General features: G+C 54.0%; 2 protein-coding genes across 2 annotated transcripts; one reads left to right on the plus strand and one right to left on the minus strand.

Annotated features, from left to right (window-relative positions):
• Positions 1 to 1,444: 1,444 nt before the first annotated feature.
• Positions 1,445 to 10,832, minus strand: CCDC43 (coiled-coil domain containing 43). Its single transcript, XM_084222030.1, has 5 exons — positions 10,406 to 10,832; positions 7,212 to 7,299; positions 4,722 to 4,857; positions 4,079 to 4,134; positions 1,445 to 2,779 (listed from the first exon to the last, which is right to left on the minus strand). The coding sequence occupies exons 1-5, from the start codon at positions 10,634 to 10,636 to the stop codon at positions 2,592 to 2,594; spliced, it is 699 nt and encodes a 232-aa protein (XP_084078156.1). The 5' UTR covers positions 10,637 to 10,832; the 3' UTR covers positions 1,445 to 2,591.
• A 125-nt stretch (positions 10,833 to 10,957) lies between these two features.
• Positions 10,958 to 24,157, plus strand: DBF4B (DBF4B-CDC7 kinase regulatory subunit; the record flags this gene model as incomplete). Its single annotated transcript, XM_084222245.1, has 12 exons — positions 10,958 to 11,068; positions 14,119 to 14,310; positions 15,689 to 15,739; positions 16,311 to 16,380; positions 17,220 to 17,290; positions 17,991 to 18,027; positions 19,903 to 19,945; positions 20,827 to 20,943; positions 21,292 to 21,418; positions 22,039 to 22,148; positions 22,636 to 22,863; positions 23,071 to 24,157. The coding sequence occupies 12 exons, from the start codon at positions 10,958 to 10,960 to the stop codon at positions 23,999 to 24,001; spliced, it is 2,088 nt and encodes a 695-aa protein (XP_084078371.1). The 3' UTR covers positions 24,002 to 24,157.
• Between the last annotated feature and the right edge of the window lie 1,088 nt (positions 24,158 to 25,245).

Raw genomic sequence — 25,245 nt, forward strand, 5'->3', positions numbered from 1 at the left:
TGTCTCAGCTCCAAGCTCTGCGCTGCCAGGGAAGGCTGATGCAGCAATTCTGTCGTTGCACTGGGAATCTTAGGGGTGAGTCCAGAGTATTCCTGCTCTATAAATAACTCTGTGCTGTCAGTGCCAGCTGTGCACTGCTGACTGTCCTGAATGGAGCAGCAGTGGTTGGAGCTCCAGAAGCTGAGTTGCTGCCTGCCTGGGCACCTGATCCATGGCACAAACTGCTGGCATGGGAAGGGGTGGCCCACAATCCTGGGGGGCAGGACCGTGGGGTGGGCAGAGGGGGCAGCCCTGCAGCCTCATGGGCTGGGAAGCATCAGCTCACTTTTAGTTTCCAACACCACTGAGGGTTTCCAACACCACTGGTGCTGCTTCTGGCCACGGTTCCACTCTGCCCCAGGACAACTGCTGGGAGCCAAAGGGCTGGACTTGCCCTTGCTCCTGATCCCTGTCCCTCACAGGGCCTGGGTTTAGCCAGAGACATAACAGCCTGGGCCAGCCCTGTGCCTGGCTGGGAGTGCAGGGGACCGTGGTGCCTGCAGTGGGTTCTGCAGGGCTGTGGGAGCCAGTTCCCACCGTGTGTGTGACTGTGCCCTTCTTGCACCCATGCAGACTCCCATGGATGTGCACACACTGAATGGTGTAGCCTGTAGTTCCTGGACAGGCTCTGGAGCACAGCAGTGGGCAGAATGGGCTCAGGGCCTCCTCCCCTGAAGAGGTGAACGCTGCCCTTCCCTGGACCCTCACAACCAAAGGCCTCAGGAGGCCATGACAGGCTCAGGTTGGCCATGCCCATGCAGGTATGCAGCTCCAGCCCTCAGCTTGCAATTTCCTTGGAAGCCAAGGGCTGGGCAGTTGAGTGCCAGGTCACAGAGCTCTGGGAAAAGCCACTTCAGCTGACAAGGATGGGCAGCAGCTGCTGCCAGAGCAAGTGGGATGTCAGCAGGAGGTGAGCTCACCCCTGCTGCCAGCCTCCTGAGCCCTGCAGGTGGCCAGAGCTGCCTCGGGCAGAGCCAGTGCCTCGCCCAGCCTCAGCCCAGGGCTGGTGCACGGGGCTCCAGGGCATGAGGATGTGAGAGCTGGCCCGTGGAGCTGGGGCTGAGTGACACCCCCTGCCTCGAGAGCTGCCCCCTGCCCTGTTCCGCCACAGTCCCACACCCTGGCAGCTGCCTCAGCCACCTGAAATACCAACCAGGAAGCACCACAGTGCACCAGGCCTGGCTGGGAAGAGAGCCCTGGGGAGCAGCACAGCTGGGTCAGCTCCTAGGAAAAGGCACCACAGCCCTGAGAAACAAGGCATGAATGAAGCTGCATCTGCACCAAGGCAGCAACAGGCAAGCCTTCAGAAATGCTGCTGCTGGGCAAGGGGCCAGCAAGGACACAGGACACACCACTGGCACTGCCATCATGAATGGCAACATCACTCAGAGGACCCGACTTTTTGGCCAATCAAGATTTATTATTCAAGTCCAAAGATAAAGCAGCTGGAGACACACACACACACACACAGCAGCTTGAGGGGGAGGCCCGGCCCTGGAGTCAGAGCGGTGCTGCTGAAAGCGGCACTGGGCACCCTGGGAGTGCAGGAGCTCAGCACAGGCACCTCACAGCAAACACCTGCACCTGCTCCTCCCACAGCCCCTCCTTCCCCCTCAGTTCACAGGATTAGTGTTCTCCTTCCCCAGCAGGCAACACCATCACAAAAAGGCTGGAGCAGCAGGGATGAGCCCTTTGGGGGGAGGAGGAGCATTCAGGAGGAGCACTGCAGTTCCTGATGGCAGCTGTGCCCAATGGGCAGTGACCCCAGCGCATCCCTGGCTCACCCTGCTTGTGCCAAACCAGCTTCAGAGCTTCACCCTGGCAACAGCTGTGGAAGTAACAGTCCATGTTCACCCCACAGAACATCAGGGAGCACCATTTTCCACTCTCTGGAGTCCTAAAACTGCATGAGGAGTTTGGTTTGCTGCTGCTGAGGCCAATGCTCCTGCCTGGGTGGTGTTTCCCTCACTCACAGTCCACTGGTGATGCAGTCACACCACTGCAGCTCAGCTCTATTTCACACATCCCAGTCCTCTGCTGCAGCCCAGCACTGCCCCATGCCCAGCTCAGCTCCAGTCCTGCTCCCCAGCCTGAGCAGTGCAAACAGGGATTTGCAAAGACATTTTTCAAGGCTTGTGTCAATAAATTCATGTGTGCCCCGGACAGCATGTCCTGGCTCATGGCAGGACAGGCTCAGCTCAAACCACAGCCAGTGCAGGGGCTGCTCCTACATCATGCTCTGCTCCCAGGTGGTCAGAAGTAAAAATGGATCAATTTAACAAGACAGACATAATCACTTCACCCTTCTTTGGTACAGACACTGGCCACGAGCACTGACTGGGACACTGATACCAGAAGCACAGGGCACACTGAGTCCAGGAGCTGCTCAGAGATTCTGTTCTGCTATGTAACAAAACAAAACAAACAAAAAAAAAGGCACCACTTTCCAAGAACTGCTCCCAGCCACGTGCCTGGAATTCTTGCTGCTTTTTAAACACACACCGTATTCAGAATTAATTTTATCCTTTGAGAGTCCAACTGGAAATCACCAGCTACCGCTTCCGCTCGCCTTTCTGTGTTCGTTTCTTCTCCTTCTCCTTCCGCTCCTGCTTGGCCAGCTTATCCTTCTCCCTCTGCAGTTTATCCTGCTCTTTCTTCTTCTGGAACTCATCCCGCAGCAGCTCCCGCTCCAGCTTCCTGGCATTCAGCACATCCTCCACGTTGGTGTTTCGGAACAGCGCTAGGGGGGCAGGCTAAGGGCCAGCAACGCTCTGGCTGAGGGCACCTGAGACAGTGCCTTGGCACATGGGAGGTTTGTTCTACCTCCCCCCTCACCTTCTGACTCCCTACTTCCTCACCAGGCAGGTGTGGAATTGGGGAATGAGGAATGCAGAAAGGAGAAGGAATCTCTGGTTGCTTTTCCAGAAAGGTCAGGTTGAAAAAACATCCACTCCTAGAGAAGGAAGGGTCTGGAGCACAAGTTGGACGAGGAGTGGCAGAAGGAGCTGGGAAAGGGGCTCAGCCTGGAGAAAAGGAGGCTCAGGGGGGACCTTCTCACTCTCCACAACTCCCTGACAGGAGGGTGCAGCCAGGTGGGGGTCGGGCTCTGCTCCCAGGGAACAGGGACAGGGCAAGAGGAAACAGCCTCAAGTTATGCCAGGAGAGGTTTAGGCTGGATATTGGAAAAACTACTTCATGGAAAGGGTGGTCAGGCACTGGCACTTGGGGACAGGGGTTAGTGGTGGCCTTGGCAGTGATGGGGGAATGGTTGGAATCAGTCTGAGAGAGCTTTTCCAACCTTAGTGATTCTGGTTTTTTCCTAGAAAAAAGAGGTTGCCTACTGGTTCTTAAGACTGATGTGTAAAAATACATGTCAAACCTCTACAAACCTGAAAGGAAGCAAACACCCAGGGCACAGCCTCGAGGGGGTTCACTGCAGATGCGTGACATGTCTGAACACGTACATACGTGTACATACATGTGTGTATGTGCAGACAGACAGGTACATACATGTCCCTAATGGAGGGACAAGAATAACTTAGGTTTTATATTTAATTGTGTGATAAAACCTGCTTCCATCTTAAATTTGCCAGTTGGGAGCTCAAGGATGGTCCCAATTCTGAGGCAGCCACGGGCCCCTTGGTCCTGCCCACCCTGGGTGTTCAGCTGCACCACAGCCTGCCAAGCTTCATTCCTGACACAATTGCCCTCTCTGGATGCCAGTTAATATTAACCTGATGTTCTGGGAGCACTGTCCTCATCAATAAGCATGTTCTATGAAGCTGTAAAAAGATGGAAGAGGGAAAGAGGGGAGGAGAATGCATGGCAGGGTTGGTGTGAGTGCTGCACACTCAGCACACGGACTGTCACTGTCACTGTGAGCAAGGTCAGGGGACACAGAGAGAAAAAACAATCCCCAAGATAAAAAGGTGGCCTTACAGAAACACGGAGACCAGCACAGGGAGAGAAGGATGGGGAACTCACCATGGAGCCTGCCTGCCTGACAAGCAGCCTGAGTCACCAGGAATTCAAAGGATACATTTTTCTGATCCAATATTTACAGCTGTCGTCAATCCATCCTGTTCATCCCCACCAGTGAGAGAATTAAGGAAACACAGACATCAGTAATGATCTTGTGCCTCTCTACAGCCACACTTCACTGAAATAACAGTCAGGAAGAAGCAGCTGGAGTCTCACAGACCAGGTATGCACAGCTCCCACCCTCAGCTCCTGCTGCTCCAGGGCCAGATGCAGTTGCCTACAATTCACTCTGCTGGGCAGGGAAGAGCTCGTTCCTCAGCACCACGAAGAGTTAACTTCTAACCCTCCCACTCCACACACTCTCTCTGTAAAGGATTATTTCAGCAGATTTCTCCTGGAAAAGCAAGAGAGATCAGCAGCAGCTGCTGAAGGATGGGGGCATTCACTGCTCTCCTGCCACACACCTGGGCTGGGCAAAGAGCCACAGCCACGTGCTGCTGGGGACAAACACCCTCCCAGGAGCATCTGCTCGCAGCACTCCACAAACAGGAGCTTCCATGCTTTGTCCATGGCAGTTATTTTATTGAAGGAAGACTGCAAGGCTTCCCCAGCAGACCCTGCAGAGCTGGGAGGGCATTGTTTGAGGAGGTTTGGAGCAGCTGATGTCCCTCACAGCCCCCAGGAGTGCAGGAAAAGGATATTCCTCCTCGTCAGTCACGTTGGCATACTGGGCCAGGAGCGCAGCCTTCCTCTGCTTCTCCTCCTGGGACACCTCCTTGGGCTTCACCACTATCCTGGCCTGCTTCTCCATCATGCTGGTGATGGCCTGGACCTCATCTGGCAGGAGAGGAGTGACAGTGTCAGCCCAGGCCACAGACAAGGCCACCAAGGCCGTGGTGTCACTTACTGCCTGCTCCCTCTGCAGCTCCACCCAGCCCGTGTCCTGCAGGGGAAATGCACCCACCCAGAGGGAGATGTCTCACCCAAAAACACTCCTGAGCTTTTCCCAAGGGCACCAGTGGTGCTGTCAAAGCCAGCTGCTCTGGGGAATTCCAGCTGGGATCTGGGAGAGATGGAGCTGCTGAGGAGCCACCACGGGGCTGGCTTGGGCCAGCAAGGGGCTGACATGCTGAGGTGACAGGTGATGGCACCCTGTGCTTCTCTTGGAGGGGAATTCCCTGGGCTGCACCCAGCCACCACCAGACACTGTTATTCCTGGACCAGACATTGTTATTCCTGGAGTAAGGGAAGTTTCACAGTGAAACTGGAATCAGTCAGGCTCTGGCTAATGAAAATCCATTTGACTCCAAATCACATTCTCTTCTGCTTCAAAGCAGCTTAATAAGTTTATTTAATATGTACTTAACCCCCATCAAAGAGAAATTCTGAAAACCTGAAGTGAGGTATCAGTTCCACGCTCTCCCTTTCTTTTCAACCAAGAGAAACCAACAGCTGATTTACCTTTCACTACTGCCCATTTCCTAAAATGGCATCTGGGTTTCGACACCATTTTTTTTTTGGTCTGTTAATCACTTATCCTCAGGACTCTGTTATTTTGAGTGGATACACACTTCAGTGGGGATTTATCCTTTTATGGAACCCCTGTGATATAATTTCACCCTGGAATTCCATGAATCCAGACACACTGTGCTGCCTTTTTATAACAAGAAAAATCCCTGTGGGTGAGCACTGTCAGGAGCAGGAGGAGCCCAGCAGCAGCTCCAACAATCCCAGTCACTTGTCCTCAAGAGGAATTTATTTTATTTAATGCATGGAACAGCATTAACTTCTCCCTGTTCCCAGCCAAAGGCAAGGTGAGGCCAAGAGCAGAATTCCAGGATTTCTGGGGAAAGCCACTGAGCTGCTGAGTGGTGGAGCTGCTGTGTCCATGCAGTGGTGAGGCAGAGGGGATGCTGGGGCTGATGCAGTGACCAGGGACTTGCTGCCAGAGCCATTCCTGGGTGACACCAGGCACTGACAATGAGCTGTTTGCAACCAGAGGCAACAAGAAAATGCAAAACCAACAAAAAGCAGGATTTAGACCAAAGGGATGTTCCATTGTCACGATCTCCTGTCAGGTCTGTGCCACTGCAGTGTCACTGATCCGTGCTGGAACCACAAATCCTCCCAGCTCACAGCCTCACTGCACAAGGGACCAGGACAAACCTCCCCACACACGGACAGGGCCAGCCTTGGCTCCCAGCTGAGGACAGGGACGGATTCAGGGAGGGGACACAGGCACAGTGGGGCTGGAGAAGGAGCAGTGACAGCTTTATCAGCAGCCTCACAGAGCTTCCTCCAACAAGCATTTATGGCAAAAAAAGGAGAGTTGTAAGGGCAAATGTTGGAAGAGGAAATAAGAGACACGTGAGGGGGGTGAGCAGCAGCAGCAGCAGGGACAGCCCAGCTCTCACAGGGGCACTGCAGTTGTACAAACCAGCTGCTTTCCAGGCTGCCATAGACAGAAGCAGCATGGGTTTCTGTACCATAATAGCTGCAGTGCCAGCACTGAGCAGAGACAGCCCTGGATGTGCTGGGAAAAGAGGTTTCTGAAAAAACCACAGAATGGTTAGGCTGGACCTTAATGACCATCTCATCAGAAAAAAAAAAATCCTGTAGGGAAAAAAAACCCACACACACACAAAAAAAACCCCTAAAAAACCATAAAAACAAAAACCAAAAATACAAACAAACAAAAAACACACAAAACAAAAAAACCACACACAAACAAACAAAAAAAAAAACCACCAAAAGCACACACATACACACACACAAAAAAATCCCAAACAAGACAAAAACCAACCAAAAAAATAAACAAACAAAAAACCAAACAAACACCACAAAAAAAACCACCAAAAACCAACAACAGAAGGCCAAAAACCCCACAAACAAGAAAAAAAAAAACCACTTTTCCCCTACAGGATAATGAACCCCAAGAGCAGCAAATGCTGGGGCAGCCCAAAGTGAAGCTGCTTATCCCCATGCCAGGTGAAAGAGTAACTGAGCAGCAATGGAGTGAGAGGCAGCTCAGACCTGCAGCCATGGGGCAGCATTGGTTTAACTCCAACCAGGACAAACACAAAGTTCCCTTTGAGGTGAGTCCCTGCAGGTCACACCACGCTGAGGACCAGGGCACAGCACCCCAAGGCTCAGCACCCCAAGGCACAGCACCCCAAGGCACAGCACTCTACCTTCTTTCTCCTCTTTGGAATCAACGACCTGGGAGTCAGACCACCTCTCCACAACCTCCCTGCACACATCATTCAAGAGATCTTCTTCCTAGAAAGGGAAAAGAGACTCCTCAGATTTGGAACAGAGTTGGCTGCTTCAAACAAGCATCAGTCATCTTGGGATCTCTAGCTGGTCAGAATGACTCTGAGATACGTTAGAAAGTCTCTTTTCTTAGCTCAGTGGTCAAAGGAGGAGTCAGAATTTTTCATTTCTTGGTTTCAAGGTTGTTTATTGTACCTTGTCTATAAAATTTTTCCTTTTGTCTAGCCGAGGTGTGCTCAGCAGGACAGTCCGAGGCACTCTGCCTCCCCCAGGGTGGTGTTGTCTTCTTATACTAAAAACTACATGTACAATATTTGTAATTACTTTCCAATACCTATGTTAGACAGTGAGCTTCTACTCTAAATCAGTCTAAAAGTGCCAACATCACAGCAGAAGATGGAGGCTAAGAAGGAGAAAGGCTGGACATGCCCAGATTTTTCTATCTTGCCTCTTGAACTCTCAGTCTAAAAACTTCAAAAAATCTATTTTTCACTCTGTGATAAATTCACTGTCATTCTACTTAAACTTTCATGGCTTGTAATCTTTCACATAAAGGTTGGTAATTGTTTTTTACCAAGGGCTAAATCAAAGGCACAAGGGTCTTGGGCTCTGTGCCAAGGTCTCTGAGCTTTCTGACAGGGTCTTGCGTCCTCCAGGGCAGCCAGAGGAATTTCTTGGGTTCTTACACAGTCAGACAAGAAAAGCAGCAGCTACAAAGGATCTGCACACCCAGCAGTCAGCTCAGGAACAGCTTTTCATCCCAAATCGGCCTGTTAAACACAGCCAGGACTCTGATTTCCCTGGGATGCCTGGGCACTGTGCACAGGGACACTCTGACACACGTGGGTTGCACAAGGGTGGCTGTGCAGGTACAGCCACGAGGCCATTGGGGGTCTTGGCTCCCCAAGCCTCCTGCCCTGTGCTGGTGCTGACAGACCATCACCTCCCACCTGCAGGAACACCCTGGTCCCCCCTGACCTGCCTGGAACATTAACCACCACTTAGAAGTGGCAGTGGGACACATCCTCCTGCTCCAGCAGGACAATCTCTGCTCCAGTGTGGATCTCCAGGGGCTGCACTGCTGCCTCACCATGGTCCCACCACAGAATCTCAGGGCAATCCCTGCTGTGGTGCCTGGAGCAGCTCCTGACCCTGCCCAGCTCTCACAGCTTCTCACTCCTCTCTCCAGCTGTGCTCCTGCAGGTGTTTTTTTCCCCTGCTTAAATTTGTTACCCAAAGGTGCTGAATGTCTTGGAGCCCATTGGCATTTGCTCCATTTTGTTGAGAGCCAACACCACTGGTGAAGGTCACAGAGCTCAGGGGCCACCACCAAATATTTCCAAACAAACCAGAAATGATGTTGGTTTGGCATTCAGTAAATACAGAAAAAAATCAACCATGGAAAATACAGGTGAGGTGGATTCTGTCTGGTTTAAAGAGAAAAACTGGACAGAAATAGAACTCAATTCTAAGTTTCTTGATTAGGAATGGCAGAAAATCACTAGTGCAAGACATGATCAGGACTGAGGAACCATGGACATGACAGCAGATGTCACTTGAGACCTTATTTTAATAATAGTGTTTGTGAAATACAAACAAGTGAACAAAAAAAATCCCCTGTAATTTGTGTATGGAACTAGGAGAAGAGAGTTGGCAAGAAAACCCCCAAATTCACCAAATAAAACACTGTTTCAAAAGTCAATACAGAAATAAGCACATAATCTAAAAATAAAGAAACAAAAAAGACATTTAAAAAGAACAGACTACAAAGAGTAATTACTTAAAGTCTGAGCGTTTAAGAGACAAAAATGTTTTACAGGAATGGCAGAAAAATCAAAGTGAGCCAGAAACTGCAAATGAGGCTCAACTCATGGAGTTGAGCAGCTCTGGACTGGAGGGAACCCCACAGCTGCTCAGTCCTGGCAGCAGCAGCACAGAAAGGAACTGAGCACTGAGCAGAAAAGGGCAAACAGCAGAAAACTGGAATATCAGGAAAGGGGAATATTCCAGCCAGCACTGCTCAGCCAGGACACACTTCCCAGGCCTGGAGAGGGCCAGGCACAGCAATGGGGATGGAATGAAGTCTGGTAATTACAGGGTGGTTAATTAACCTCGCCTGCTGCAGAGCAGCACTTTGCAAAGACAGCTGGCTCCATCCCTCAGGAGGCACCGTTTGCTTCTCCAGGCTGCGCTGCCACAGCTGAAGGAGCTCCCTGCTGTGCCCCAGGGTGGGGAGGGGACAGGGATGGCAGGAGAGGGTGCCCTGGAAGTGGGATGGCACAGTCAGTGTGCAGAAGGAATGGTGTCATACCTGTGATAACAAACAGCTGACTGCACCCTCCCAGTCCCTCTGGGTTTTGTGCTCCCACACCGATATTTTGGGAGGAAATGAGCGACAGCCACTGAGCAGACAGTTCCCAATAGCAGCACTACACACGATTTAACCTTTTACACTATGAAACATCCATTTTTGAAAAACAGACACTGTAAAAATCATACAGGGCGGATTATCGAAGAGAAATCCCTCCCTGCGCTCTCCCGGCTCGCAGGAGCCCGGCAGGAGCAGAGACAAGCGCTGCCCAGCCACGGCTGTTCCTGTCCGTCCCAGCCCCAGCGGGATCCGGTTCCTGACAGACACCGCGGGTGTGAGCCACCAGAGCACCGCCCCGGCCTCCTCCAGAGGATTTACCATGAAAAGTCACCTCTCGATGCCCACCTGGCACTGCCACACCGCCCAGCTCGGGCTGAACCCTGAGCGCTGCACCCAAACCAGGGGGATCCCCACGAACAGCCCCTTCCACAGAGCTCCCACCAGCCCAAGGCGGGCACAACACCCCCAAACAAGCACCGCAAACCCCGCAAGGCTCGCGGGCGGGGGCAGAAAAAGCCCCTGCTGTGGGTGTCCTCCCACACCGGGGGTAACCAGGTCCGGGAAGGGGCTGATGCACCCGGGGCTGCGAGAGCCGCCCCGCCCGTCCTCCCCCGGACCCACGGAGCCCGTGGAGGCCGCAGCCCCCCGGCGGGCTGCAGGGGAGCCCCGGCGCGCTCCTCGGCACGGGGCGGACGGCGAGAGCCCGCTGGCCCGGGGCCGGGGAGCGACCCCCGCCCTTACCAGGCAGGCGGCCAGGACGGCCCGCAGCGCATCCAGCCGCTCCTCGTCACTCTCCTCCTCCCGCAGCAGCCCCTCGATGTAGGCGCCGTACACGGCGCGGTCCAGCCCCAGCGCGTCCAGCCGCGCTGCGAGCCATGCCGGGAAGGGCGGCGGCTCCGGGAGCAGGATGGGGGCCGGGATCGGCATCGCCATCGCCATCGGGGCCGCGCCCGCCCCGCCGGGCGCCGCCATCTTGGGCCTGCAGAGGGAGAGGACGGCGGCCGCGGCGGGACAAAGTTGTGGCGCAGGCGGGAGCGGAGGGAGCGCGGTCGGGGTTGGTGCGGCCGTGCCCGGACGGGAGCGGCGGGGCCGGGCGGGCGGCCCGATGTGCTCGGTGTGCCCCGTGTGCGCCCCGCGCCACCTGCGCCCCTGGCACAGCCTCTCCTTCCCCCGGAGAGCGGCTTCGCGACGAGCGGCGCGTCCCTGCGCGGCCGCCGTGCGGGGCGGGGCGGGCGGCGGAATTTAAACACGGACAAGCGGCGGGCTCCTGGCGGCTCCGAGCCGGGCAGGGCCATGGCCGGCACGGCCTCCCCTCGGCCCCTCCGCGGACAGTCCTTCTACCTGGACCTGCCGAGCGGCCGCAGCGCCCGGGACCTGGCGGAGGCCATCGGGCGGCTCGGCGGGGTGAGCGCGGGCCGGGGCCGTGAGGGGCTGGGGGTGACCCGGGGCCGTGAGGGGCTGGGGGTGACCCGGGGCTGCAGGGTCCCTGAGAGTGCGGGTGGGCTAGGGGGGTGTCTTGGGGCTGCCTCCCCCCTTTTCTGACTCTGCTCATTTTTTAATGGTTCCTGATTTTCTTATTTTTCCGGTGGGCCGGTTCCCTCCCGGGTCCCCCGCAGCCGGAGCCCTGTGGGGCTGGTGGAGGTCGCCCCTGTCCCCGGGCTCGGGACCGGCCTTTCCCTCCCGCCATCCCCGGTGTGCCGGCCTTTCCCTCCCACCGTTCCAGGTGTGCTGCCCTTTCCCTCCCGCCGTTCCAGGTGTGCTGGGTCCGACCAGCGCTGGAAGCACTGGTGTGTGTATGTGTTTCTGCTTCCCTCCTGCCCTGTAGCCTGTGGAGCTGCTTGCCCAGTTGTTGCCTTTCTACTTTATTTTTCTAAAACTGGTTATGTTCTCCTGGGAACAGAGCCTCTTTCCCTCCCAGCATTCCAGGTGTTCCTGGTCCCTGATCTGGCCGGTGCTGGTGACCCCATGAGAACAGCTCCCAGGCAGTGGGGAGCAGCCCCCTGGTCATGGAAGTGCTTCCAGTGGTGGTCACTTGGTCCTGGGAGCGCTTCCCAAGGGCTGGGAACTGACTGCCGCTCCCAGGGACACCTCCCAGAGGTGGGAACTGGTTGTGGGGTGATGGTGCCCCATCAGCCAGTGATCAGTGGTTCCCTGGCACATTTTCCAGGTGGTTGTAACCGGTGTGTGGTTCCCCCTCATCGCTGACAACAGTCTGTGGCAGTTTAATTTTTTAGGGAAGTTGTGGGACTTCCAAATGGAGTTCAACATATGGTAAAGTAGGGAAATGCCAACCATGGTTCTTATCATGGAGTGGTGTGCTTTTCTCACGATTTTCTCAGAAAAGCCATCTGGACCCTTTTCCCTGGGAGGCTGTTATTTGGGTGGATCCCTGTGGCATCCTTCATGGCCTCCAGGCCTCCTTGCTGCTGGTATTCCTCATCAATTCCTTATCTCCTGTCCCACAACCCTTCAAAAAGTAGCATCACCCCAGTCCCTCAAGCTGGAGTTGAGCATGGGGTTGTACCTGTTGTTCATTTTTCAGCCTCTTTACTGCTCCTGTGCACAGTTTGGTTCTAGCAGTTGCTGCTATTTGTTTTCAAGCTCTTTAATTTCTCTGAGGTGATCATCTCATGTAACCTCAAAACTTAAATCCTACACTGTACACACTTACTATTGTTGCTGTTAGTAATGAAGGAATGGGATTATTTTGGGGTTAAGAATCATTTATTGTTTAGATAAATATTAGTTTTAGAGGTTGTGAGATTTTAAAGGAGTAAGTTGCTGGTTATAGTTCAAGAGTAGTTACAAGTTTTTGTTACAAGACAATATGTATTTTTTTTTAACTAATAGACAGATGTTACAAGGTTTATTTTACTTTTTTGACTTATTATCCTTACTTAATTTTGTTGTACTGTGGATACTTTTGTCTAATGGGCTTCTGTTTTACATGTACACATATGCTTTTATTATAACTTCTAAACTCTTAGCTTATTCGATACAACTACACCTCTACATTATAAACTTTTCACTATCTTATTAATATAGTGTATTACTTACTTAAGACATATTCTTACTTACAACTATAGCAACATAAGTTTATGATTTTTCTGCCTAATGTCTGTGTATTGTATTTTTGTATTAATCTAAGCTTCTTCTAAGGCTGTAGATCAAATCCTTCAGTGTTTGTGGAAGTTTGTTTTTCTGATTCCCATACACACTGGTGTAAAATCTGTTCATTCTTGCTGATGCCGTGTCCCTTCAGCCCTGAGCAGGTGCTGGCTGCACACATATGTGGGAAGGTGACTGGCACTGTTTTCCCTTTCATGAACTGCACCTTTGTCCTGAACTTGCTGGTTTCTCTCTGCCCTCCCCCAGATGTGCCACCCACTCCTGAGACATCTCTTTCCCAGCTGGGCATCCTCAAGTCTGAGAACCCCGTGCTCCCAGCAGACAGCTACTCCTCTATGCAGCTGCTCTGTTACTTGGAAACCATCCTCTGGTTCCTCTCACACACCATCCTGGCCCTCCCTCTCTGAAATGAGCTCCTCTGGCAGGGGAGCTCTCGTTCCTCTGGACTCTCTGGAGATACCCCACAGCTACTGTCTGTGAGACAGCAATATCTGAGCCTAGCTTCTGTGTGTAGCTCAGGACATCCTGTGGCACCTTGAACTTGGCATGGGGCTGGTGACACTCCGGAGTGTTGTTTGGATGGGGAGGTTGTGATTTCCTCTCTCCTGTGCCTGCAGCACAGCCTGCAGTGACCCTTGTGGCACTTCACACCGCTTGGTGGCTTGGGAATCTCCCCCTACCTGATTCTGCAATGGAGCAGAACCAGCTTGTCCAGCAGCTGTGATTTTGGGCTGCCCAGATTTATCTTTATCTTCCTGAAGGGTTCACACCTGGGCCCTGTGACCCTCTGCCTCCTGCACAGATTCTGAGAAGCCAAGTCATTATTGGCTTACAATACCATTAGTGTCCCAACTTTTGGTTTTCCACCCACCTCCTTGCTGTGCAAAGGTGTGTGTATGTGTTTCATCTCTCTGGTTCCCTCCTGCCCCATTATCTGTGGACCTGCTTGCCCAGTTGTTCACTTTCTCCGTTATTTTTCTAAAACTGGTTATGCTCTCCTGAGGATAGAGCTCCTCCAGGCTGATCTATGATGTCCAGGTCGTTTTCCTCAAATGTTGTGGGTTTTTTTGAAAGCACTGTGTGAGGAGTAGATGGTGGTGAGAGAGTCCTGGATGTCTGGATCTGAATTTCTAGTGACTATTTGCAGTGAATCTCTAGGGCATCACAGGATCTCCTGGTCAGTGTGGAATGAAAGAAGGAATGTGATTGCTGCCAGCAGCCCCTGCTGTGTGGGGGTTGAGCCAGGGGCAGCAGCTTTGTTCAGCAGGGTTGTGTCAGCTCAGGGTCAGGCACTTGCAGAGCTGCTCTGTTCTGTCTCTCTGCAGGTGACTGAAAGCTTCCTCAGCAAAGAAGTCACCTGTGTGGTGTCCAGCAACAGAGAGGCCAAGCGGGGCCAGGCCAGGGCTCAGGAGGAGAAGCAGAACAGCCCAGCTGCAGAAGACACAAAACCCACGAGCTCAGTGCCTGCTGTCCCCAAAGGAGCCCCAACCAGAGCTCGCCAGAAGCCACCATACACTGTAAGAGCTACAAAGGTTTTGTCCAAGGGGGCTGGGGGGCAGAATCTGGGGCCAGTTTTGGAAGGTGGAGTGTTCCTGCTCTGAGCAAATGTTCTGTGTGGGTTTTTCCCTGCTCTGTTCCTGTTTCCCTGGCTGTCCTTATTCATACTCTGGTTCTTTGTGTCTGCCATCATTGTCTACTCAAACGTGCATGTCACAGCTTTGGGCTGTAATCAAGGAGATCTGGAATGGCAGGGGATGTGGAGGCCTTGGCTGGCTTCCTGAGGGAACAGGCAGAGGTGTGGTGAGAAAAGCCAGAGAAATATAGGCAGGGAAAACTATTGTAGACTCTGAGTACTCACAGGCACAGGGCAAGGCCTCTGTACCCTGGGAGGAGATCCATGAGGGCCTCCTGCAGGAAGGGGCTTCTCCTGGTCCCATTTGCCTGTTGGAGCTGGGCTTCCTGCTCACAAATGCTCGTGGCAAAATTCCAACATCCCACCTTGAATGTGGTGTCTGTGGGAAGCTGTGACTGGGGAAAGGCAGCTGCTGCCCCAGTCCAGGCCTGGGGAATCTCTGCCAGCTGGAGCTGAACCACCTGCAGTGGGAAACCTGAGCTGCAGAAGTTTCTCCCAGTTGTCCCCTGTCCTGGCTCCCAGCACTGTCCCTTGCCTTACAAAGAGCTGAACCAATCTGCTGAGACTGTTGGCTCAGTTCCCAAGATGCTCCTAACCCTGGCCAGCATGTTGAGATGCCTGGAGAACAGGAGGCTCAGGGGGACCTGATCTGTCTACAACTCCCTGATAGGAGGTTGTAGCCAGATGGGGCTTGGTCACTTCTCCCGGGTAACAAGAGACAGGACAAGAGGAAACAGCCTCAGGTTGTGCTGGGCAGGTTTAGATTGGATGTTAGGGAAGACTCCTTCATGGAAGGGGTTGTCCAACCCTGGCACAGCTGCCCAGGGCAGTGGTGGAGTCCCCATCCCTTCAGGGATTTAAAAACTCTGTGGATGTGGCACCTGGGGCCATGAGTCAGTGGTGACCTTGGCTAAGCTGGGGAGGAGTTGGACTTGATGACCTTACAGAGCTTTTCCAGCCTGATCTGGTCCATGATGCAGCAGGCAGTTTCCAAGCTAAATTGCTGCTCCCTCCTGGCTCACTCTGGAGCCTTCATTTCCCTGCTGGTCGATAATTCCAAGCCTTGGCTGGTGCTGGTGGTGCAGTTGAGTGGTCCTCTCTGCAGTTTGCATTCTCTGAAAGGCTCTCTGCACTGGCAGAGATGAGCCCAGCAGAGTGTGGGGATCCCCAGGGATTGTTGCTCTCCAGCTCTTTGGGGATCCCCAGGGATTGTTGCTCTCCAGGTCTTTGCCATGACCTGTTCATGTCTCCTCTCTCCACAGGCACTGCTGAGCCGGGGGAAGGAGCTGCTGAACAAGGCCATGAAGAACCAGGTGAGCAGCCTTGGATGGGCTCTGCTGGTGCTGAGCAGAGCAGAACCAGTGCCAGCCTTCCTGCAGAGCCCCTGCCCTGCTGACAGAGCAGATCCTGAGACTGGGAAAGGCACAAAGCAGTTTCTTGTGGCCTGCAGAATGTTGTGTAGTGCTCCTGGTCACTGCTGTTTCTGGAACCATGTCATCCAGTGTTGTACCTCTGAGCCCTGTCCCAGCCATCTGGGTGCTCAACACTAGAGAATTATTAACACAAGGCCTGTTAGATGAATTTTTAGCCTAAGAAGAACTAAAGCAATGTAGCTGGGGCAAAAGGCTCCCCTGCAGTCACAAGTGGCCAGATAAATCTCAGTGCCCACTTAGAGGCTTATACTGTAGCAGGGATTAAACATCTGCCCAAGATGCTGCTGTTAATTTGGGATAGATAAAGCATGAGCTCCATCCTTTACTGCTGTGCCCTGATTTCAGTAACAGCCACACTCTGTCAGTTGGGCAGCAGGAAGGGCTCTGAGCTCAGTTTAGAGCTGCACGTGGCTGTGCTTTGAGCTGGGCTTTGCCAAACCTCTCTGTACAGGACACCTGCAGTGGCAGCAGCATCCTCGCCAACGCTCGCCTGTGGGGAGTCCAGATCCTGCATGTGGATGGTATCCTTCACTGTGGGGTGCAAGAGGCTGCTGGTAATGAGGGATTTTGGAGACAGGTGGAGCAGAAGTGATGTAAGAAGAGTAGAACAGAAGGAAGAAATTGCAAGCAAATATCCTGGAGTGATGCCATCCTGGCCGAGGCTGGGTCTGCCCTCAAACACCAGATTTGTGTGTACAGAATGTGCCACTGTCACATTTGCAACAGCAAACACAGGGTACATTGTCATCTACTGAAGGTGGAACATTAGGAAATGTCAATATCTTGGTCAGTACATCAATTTGTTCCAAAAAGACTGTTTTTACTAATTAACCTGGAAGTCATAATATAAGGGCAGGATTTGGTCCTAATTAAGGAAGTGTTTGAGGACCTGTTCTGGAAGGCACCTCCTGTCCCCATGATGGATGGGGAGGGGGTGATGGGAAAGGCAGATGGTGGAACTCTGATGCTAATAATAGGTCTGGAGTAAAAGGTTCCTGAGTGTCTGATGACAGTGACATACAGCTGTGGCTGAGCCTGTCTGGTTCATGTCCCTGGGCTCTGCTCAGCCTCTGGGGATGCCAGACCTTGGGCTCTGCTCTCTGTGCTGCACAGCTCCTGCCAGTGTCTCCTTCCTGCAGAGCCCAAAGCCTCCAGCTCTGCTAGAGAGCAAACAGAGGGGCTGTCCCTCAAAATGTTCTCTTGGCTTCACCTTGGACTGTTCCCTGGGGGAGAGAGAGATGCTCTGCCAGGAGCTGCAGGCTCCAGCTTTTCCCAGTGCCATGGGGGGTGGGCTGCAGTCTGAGGGGAACAGCTCCCTTCCCTGGCTCAGCTTTGGCTCTTTGACATCCCACTTGCACAGAAATGTTGTCCTATGCCCAGCAGCTGCTGCGAGCCATCTCAGGAGCAAGGAAGCAGTGCCAGAAGACAGAGGTAACAACTTACCTGCAGCCAATTTCAGCAGTTCAGGGTTTGAATAATCCTTGTAGCAGCTTCAGTGCCAGTGGGCCTGTCCAGGGGAATGCTGGATCCAATCTGGTGCTTGTGTTAGTGATGAAGATGAAAAAAATCAAAGAATTTTTTATTTTGATAAAGTTGGGAGTAAATCCAGGTGAGAATGAGGCAGCTGTTGCTAAATATCAGCATTCATAGCACAGCTAATGCTGACTTTGACCCTAAGGGTCGTGGTTTAACCCCAGGTGGCAACTCAACCCCACACAGCCACCCTCTGGGATCCCCCTGGCATGGGGAGGGGACTGGGAGAGAAAAAGTGAGAAAGCTCATGAATTGAGATAAAGGTGATTTAGTAGGGAAGGCAAAAGCCACACACACAAGCAAATAGAAGTGAGATGATGATGATGATGTGGCTGGTACACTGGCTCACCAAAGGATTGGTTAATGCATTGGAGAGGTCAGAGGGAAGGTGGGATATAAGGACAGGGCATGGCAGCCTTTATGTTGTATTTCAACTAGCCCTGGGTAATTTGGGAGACAGAATGAGGGGAGGTGCTCTAGGTGGTGCAGGAGCTCTGAAGTGGTGGGTGAGGCTGCTGCTGCTCTGGGGCCAGCAGATCCTGTAACTGCAGCTCTGCTTGTGCTGCTCCCATGCTGAATGTCTCCCTTTTCTCTCTAGGTGAAATGCCATGCCTCCAGATCCAAAATTCACAAAGGTAGGCCTGGAAGTTGTGCTGCTGTTTATGCTCAGATGTGGAGCTGCTTGGAGAAGCCTCAGTTAGAATTTGATCAAATACATCAAAACCTTTGGCAATCCCAAAGTATGCCAACTCTTTAGGTAGTTCCCTTGAATGGGTTCTGTTACTCCTTGTTGGAGTCTGGCTGCAGCCTCCCAGGACAGCTGAGGACCTTTGATTTCACAATGTGTTTCAAAATCCTAAAAACGCTTTGCTGCCAGCTCCCAGAATCCCAAGGCACCTGAGAACAGTGCTGCTGCACATTGAATCCAGCAGCTTAAGGGAGGGTTTGAGGAATAATGCATCCTGCAGAGGAGAGCGTGTTCCTCCCAGCCCACTCACTTCTGTTGGGCTGAGATGTGCTGCTGAGACACCGATCTGGGGATGGCTCTGGCAGGGAGGAGGGAGGGGGAACAGCCAGGTTCTCATCTGCAATTAGACAAGAGCCAATTGTGGGGCTGAAATTGGCACTGGTGACGTCAGCTGGTCTGCGACTTGTTTGACTGCGTGTGTCGGTTTGGAGCAGACTCCAGCTTGGGTGGTGTGTGAGACACTTGGGAGTGATTTCCCACTTTGGGGTGAGGGGAGGGTGCTGAAGAAAGGCTCAAGAAGCTGTTGGATGTGGCAGATTGTGCCTGCAAGCTCCGAGATCTGTGCTGGGCACACTGAGGTCTCGCAGTGGCATCGGAGCCGTTTGTCACTGCTGGGATCACTCACCCATCTGAGCTGGATCTGGGGCCTGCACGTGGCCTCTCTCTCAGAAGTGCTGAGCATTTGGCAGTGTTTGCATGGAAAAAACTTGATCCTGTACTGAAATAGCAGCTTCAGTGACGTAGCAGCACATTTGAGGCAAGCAGAGGGTGAGGCTGGTGAGGACAGGTGGGCTCAGCCTTTCTGGGGAAAGAGGGTGAAATATCTTTGGAAAAAATAGCATTGAGTGCCAGGATCACAAGAAAACAAAACTCCTCGCCCTTCAGAGGCCATGAGGGAGGCAGGAGAAGCTTGGTTTCAGGGTCAGGCAGATGCCTTGTGGGGACACCTTGGTGTTTTTTTGTTTCTTAGCCAGATCAGGACTCAGGTTTCCAAGGTGAGTGTAATGTGAGTGGAACGTACCTGCAGGACAGGAGGGACCTTGGAACCTCCCCTCCCAGCCTGATTCTGTAAACATTTTCCCTCAATGCAGCGCTGAGACTCTTTTGCTCTGTTCTTGCTCTCCAAAGGAAGCAAAGCTGCTGTTTGCCCTCCTTGGGAACTGAGCAGAGGCCAGATACTGCTCTCGAGTAGTGTCCTGGTGCCAGGCTTGGCTGGCAGCACCTTGGTTTGTCTCCAGCATCTCTTGCTGCTTTGACATCACCATCCTGGCCTGAGCCAGGGTGATGAGCCAGGTTCTGCATTTGAGGCAGGCTGAATGGAGGAAAAGGTGCTGGAAGTTGTTGCAGAGCTCTGAGCCAGTGCAGCAGCTGCTGCAGTTCCTGAGTTCCCTTCTCATACTCAGTGGCACATTGTGGGGGGGTTGTGTGACAATTCTTGGGGTTGAAGTCAGAAGGCTCAGGGTTAGACCAGTGGCTGTGTGGCTGAGGAGGCATTAAAGATGTGAGTGGATGGCTGAATACTCTTTCAAAGGTGGAAATGTCCCATGGTTGGACTGCCTGGGCTTTGGTCACCCCACTGCACACTTGGGCCAGGGCTGTTGGGGATCACCTAGAGATGTTTTGTCTGTGCTTGGCCACCACTTGGCATTCACCAGTGCCAGAAGTACTGATACACTCAGCTCTGGAGCCCAGTTCTGTTGGGGGAATGAGTGACTAAGTAGGGAATTTGGCCAGAAAAACTAACCAGGTTTCTCTCTGGCAGGAAAATTGAAGCCCCCTTTTGTGAAAGTTGAAGACCAGAGCAGGTAAATGAGACCTTTCTAAATATCCTACCCTAAAACCCTGGGGTCTCAACTTCCCTGGTTTCATTCCCAGGGACTGTTCTGCCCAGGAGGCAGATCCTGGCTTCTGTGCAGACCCTGTTCCACACTGGGAAGTTGATTCCCTCCTAGATGGGAGGCAGATGGAGTTTAGAGAAACAATCCAGGTGTCTTGTGTGTCAGGGAGAAAAAAGGTGTTAAATGAGACTTGACAGCAGTTTCCTTCCTTGCTCAGATTCCATGTGTGATCCTCAGCAGGTCACTTAATCCACCCAAGCCCTCGGCAGTGAGGAGTGAGATTGAAGCACAGGAGGTCAGGGCCTGTAACTTGAGGACAGCCTTAGGCACAGGGGACCTGATCCCTGTGGTGTTTCTGAGGAGTCTGTAACTCTACCAGCATCCACGGGGCCAATTAATTATTCCAATGGCAACATTTAAGGCATCTCAATTAAGAGTCAGATATTGGGGTTTACATGCTGCATGCAATGAAGTGTGAGGGGAGAGAGGTGGCCTGGGAATCAAAACTCTCCTGTGCAGTAGGGTAGGTGGAAATACTGCGCTGCCCTGCCCTGGGACAAAAGGTGGAATTTGGGCTGAGGAAGCAAACTTGCCTTCTGTCCAAAACATCCTCCACTGGGGCTCTTACTGGGAACTGGGTTTAACACTTTAAATGTGTTAAATGAAATGAGAATTTCATTCTCATGTAAAGTCAGAAATGGGAACTCTGGCACAGCCACAGGAGAGCACTAGGTAGCATCTCATCGTGAATGAGGTGACACCTTGAGCCCCTCCAGGCTACAGGAGGGACAGCTCTGAAGCCTTGCCAGCACTGCCATGAGTCTGATGTCCTGATCTGCTGCTTCCAGGCAATTCCGGCCCTTCCATCACCAGTTCCAAAGCTTTCCTGCCCTCAACTTCCTGGCACCCAAAAGCTCCAGCCCATTTGAGCCTCTGAAAAGCCTCTCCAATTCCTGCCAAGCCAGGTAGGCTGCAGCTCCTTCTGTGTTTAACCCTGCCCCTGCTCACTGCTGGTTCCTGGGCTCTGGGAACCACCAGCCTTTGGGTGTGGGCACAAGGAGCCCCGTGCTGGCCCTGCCAGGCAGGGTGGCCCCGTGCTGGCCCTGCCAGGCAGGGTGGCCCCGTGCTGGCCCTGCCAGGCAGGGTGGCCCCGTGCTGGCCCTGCCAGGCAGGGTGGCCCCGTGCTGGCCCTGCCAGGCAGGGTGGCCCCGTGCTGGCCCTGCCAGGCAGGGTGGCCCCGTGCTGGCCCTGCCAGGCAGGGTGGCCCCGTGCTGGCCCTGCCAGGCAGGGTGATTCTTTGCTGTCCCTTGCAGGGGTGCTGAGGGCTGTGCCCTGCACAGCGCCGGGGGGAAGAGCCCCCACTCCACACACGTCACTGTGCCCAGGAAAAGGAGGGGGTTTTGTGAGTGCTGCCAAGAGACCTTTGAAGAGCTGCAGAAGGTAAAGGTTCCCCTGGGAGCTGGTTCCTTGCAAGAGTTGTGGGGAGCACTCAGAGGCTTTGTTAATCTTGTCATGCTTGTTAGCACTATGAGCTCCTTCAGGAGGAATTGCTGTATCCAGCAGGATCTGCCTCTGAGGTGGGAACATGGTGTTTCTGTGTGTCCAGACCAGCAGATCAGAGCACAGAGGGTTTGAAGGTTGGAGCACAACATGCTTGGGGTGCAAGAGCCTCAGGGATCACCCTATTCCATGATCCATAAGGTGAAGAGGCTGTTCCATGGCAGCCATGGGACACAGGCAGATTGAAAAGGTGGGAGGAGGTTTTTTATCCCCTGGAAGATGCCAAGCAAGGGGGCTTTCAGAGCCCAGCTGTTAGTGCCAGACAGTGGTGGTGGAGTCTATTTCCTGCTGGGGAGGCTGTGGGCTGCTCTTGGATCCAGGCACAGCCTCCTCATCAGCAGGAGCAGGGAACAGGACGCTCTGTGTGTTCCCAAACCTGGCAGACACTGGCTCTGTCCCTTTGCCCTCTGGTCTGTTAGGCTGTGGGAAGTGCCTGTTACTGCAAATTCCCCTCCTGGCAAAGCTTTGAGTGTTGCTAAAGGGCCTCTGCCACCTTCCAGCATCTCCAGAGCCCCCAGCACCAGAGGTTTGCCAGAGACAGCTCCCTGTACATCCCTGTGGATCGTGTCATCTCCCAGCTCACCAACAGCTTCGTGGAGTGGTCAGCCAAGTAAGTCTGGGGATCTGGGAAGTCCTGGAGCCCAAAGGCAGCAGGATGCACATGGCACATCCATGGAATGGGGTCCCTGTGCCTGGGGATCAGAGGCTGAAGCAGGATCACCGTGGTACCTGCTGGGCAAAGCTCAGACAAACCATGGGAGATGTTCCTGCATTTCCATGGGGTTTCTCCTTCAGGGAACTCCCCATGGGCTCCTGGTGCCTCCTAAACTAGAAAGGGCAGCTGAGCCTGCCTCTTCTGTCCCTGTGTCTGACTCAAACCCTGCTGCTCTGTTGCGCCCCTGTGCCTGGGCACCGGGCTGAGGAGGCTGAGATCCCTTTTCTGCCAGCAGCAGAGTCATTCTGAGCCTCACCAGGCTAAAACTGCTTCCCTGCTCCTGAGCACGGGCTGCAAACACCCTGCACTGCAGGAGAGGCCTTGTCTCCCTGGGGGGAGTGTTGCTGGGGCTGGGTGAGCATTAACTGATGGTTCCTCCCAGGGTGCCCTGGTCCTGCCTGGCAGATGAACGTGTAGTGCCTCAAGCACACAGCACTGGAGGAATGAAGCTGCTGCCAGCAGAGCTGGGAAAAGAAGGGGAGCAGCCTGAGCTGGATGCCGTGGAACTAATAACAGATACAGAGCTGGATCATGGCCTAAAGACCCAGGGACATTCCCCCTGCCTGCCCAGGGACAGGGTCAGAGACCCCAGAGGAGGAGGGAGCTTGTCAAAGCACAGCTCCCTGCAGCTGCCAAGGGAAGCAGGGCTCAGCAGAGGGGTCTGTGCTGCCCATGGTACCATGGGGGAGGCTGGGCTGGGGGCTTTACGTTTAGGCTTGGCTCCTGAGCTGGGCTGGGAGCCTCGTGCAGCACCCACTGCTGTCAGAGAGGCAATGGCTTCTTCATGTGAGCCTGATACACAGCCTGGGTCTGTCAGCCACCCTCCCCAAGCACAGGCTGCCTCCAGGAAGCGCCAGCTGTGCTCCAGACACAGCTCCCAGGTGGGAAAGAGGCCCAGGCTGGAGCTGGGTTCTGGCCTCTCCCCCCTGGGTGAGCAGATGGAGCTGCTGGGTGGTGGGATGGGGACACAGGGTGCAGGGCAGGTGTCTGAGCCAGCCCTGCCTGCTGTGGGGGGGGCTGGCAGCCTGCCCCTGGGCACAGAGCTCTCCAGCAGACCTCACAGCTCCCTTGCTTTGGATCTGTGCCTGTGTGAGAGCCCTGGAGACCCTGTATCCCAGCCAGGATCCCCGGGAGCCGTGGCTGCAGGTTTGGATGCTGGAGAGGCAGCTGTAGCCAGCAGTGTCAGCAAGCATGGCCGGAGCAGGGACAGATCCCAAGGGAAGCAGCACGGAGGGGACAGTGACAACACACCCAGGGATGGGAGCAGGCCTGCTCTGGAGAGCACAGCGAGCAGGACCAGCTGCCCTGCTGGCTGCCTGCCCTCTCCCACACTGCCTGTGGCTGCAGCCAGATGTTGCTGCTCGCTCCGTGGCAGGGCAGCAGAAGAAGCAGCCCCTGGAGCTCCCAGCGTGCCCGGCCAGGGCAGCCCCAGCCTCCTCCCGCCTGCTCCCCAGAGCCCCGAGGCTGCTCCAGGCTTCAGCAGGAGTTCCTTGGAGTCAGACTGGGATGTGCAGCTGCTCCCCAGCCTCTCGGGTGTCCAGGGCTGCAGGGTTCCAGCTGTGGACAGGGCCTTGCTGCAGCAGCCGCACGGCAGGGTGAGGGACAGCGGGTACGAGTCTCAGCTCTGCTCCGCGCTCAGGGAGGCGGAGCTGGCCTGGGCCGGCCGAGAGGACAAGAGCTGCAGGGACTGCTGCACCGAGACCCGAGGAGCCTCTTTCCCCATACTTGGAACGTTGTTTGGCAGCTAAAGCCACCTCCAGGCTGCTCTCTGGAGCCTCAGTGGGAGCTGAGGAGGGGCTGGGATGGGATTTACCAAGGCACCCTCCCTGTCGGGAGCAGAGTGAGGACAGCACTGAGCAGCTCTCCTGGTGGGAATTGATGGGGATGCAGTGGCTTCCCTGTCCTTGGCTGTGATCTTCCCTCCTCTCTGCTGGCCACATTTAGAGCCAGCAGATTCCTCTAATTCCTTACAAGACTCATCACTGACACAGTGGTGCCTCTGGAAGTCTATCCAACAGCTGTGTGCTCCTTACCCTTCCAGAGGGAGAGCTGTTCCTCCTCTCACATGGTCCCCAGAGCTGCAAAGACTTAGGAAAGAAGGGTCATGGGGATGAGATTTGTGCTCTTGATGTGGTCTGGGGGTTGTCTTTGTATTTTCAGGTGATTTTAACTTGTTTGGGATTTTTTACAAACTTTTGAACTTTGAAATAAAATGGAGGGATGAGATTCTGCTCTGCCTTACTGTGGGTGGCTGGGGGCAGGAGCAGAGCAGTAGGGGTTGGGTGGAGGAAGCTTTGTTGGAAGGGGTCTGTGGGCAATGGGCACCACGATGAAGGGGGCACAGCAGTTTGTTTAGTCCCACAACATCACCCCAGCTGTGGTTTGCCAGAGGAGTGTGGCCAGCAGGCACTGAGAAGCTTTTGTACCCAGTGCAGAGGTGGCATCCAGCAAGGAGGGGTGTGGAGAACCTGGAGAGCAGTTTGGTAGGAGCCTGTTCACCCCTCCTGGGCATGGGGCTTAGGGATAGAGGTCAGGAATGGGCTGGGCTGGCTCAGAGGGTGTTCCTGAGAGTTTAAAGCAGCCTATGGCTTCTTGAAGGGCAGCTCCAAGCAGAATGGAGCCAGTCCTTCCGTGGTGCCAGGTGTCAAGCTGCTTGCAGGTGTGCGTTGGGAAAAGGAAGGGTCCAGGGCCGAACACCCAGAGGAGTGGGATCTGTCTGTCCTGGGAGCTGTTCAGTCCTTGACTGAAGGACAACACTCCCTCCTTCACTCCAGGCTCAAAGGGAAGGCTTGAAGTGGGATCCTGTAGTGGGAGCAGGGACTTGGGACACATGAGGCTTCAGAGGCTCCTCCTGAGCTGAATCCTTCTCCAGTGCAACAGTGAAACTCCAGTTCTTTGCCTGCTGCAGCCCCTGTAATGAAGGGCTGATCAAACCTTTGGCAGGAGCTGAACCCCACTGGGCTCAGTGTTCTGCCGTGGAGCTGTCCCTGCA

Source organism: Fringilla coelebs, assembly GCF_963513975.1.
Source record: "Fringilla coelebs genome assembly, chromosome: 27".
NCBI classification, from domain to species: domain Eukaryota; kingdom Metazoa; phylum Chordata; class Aves; order Passeriformes; family Fringillidae; genus Fringilla; species Fringilla coelebs.

Excerpts from the sequence above, each read along its gene's own strand:
- CCDC43 (XM_084222030.1), bottom strand. The coding sequence starts at position 10,636 with ATGGCGGCGCCCGGCGGGGCGGGCGCGGCCCCGATGGCGATGGCGATG. Across the intron at positions 7,300-10,405 it reads CCGTCCTGGCCGCCTGCCTG|GAAGAAGATCTCTTGAATGA; the intron begins GTAAGGGCGGGG and ends TTCCCTTTCTAG. Across the intron at positions 4,858-7,211 it reads TTCCAAAGAGGAGAAAGAAG|ATGAGGTCCAGGCCATCACC; the intron begins GTAGAGTGCTGT and ends CTCTCCTGCCAG.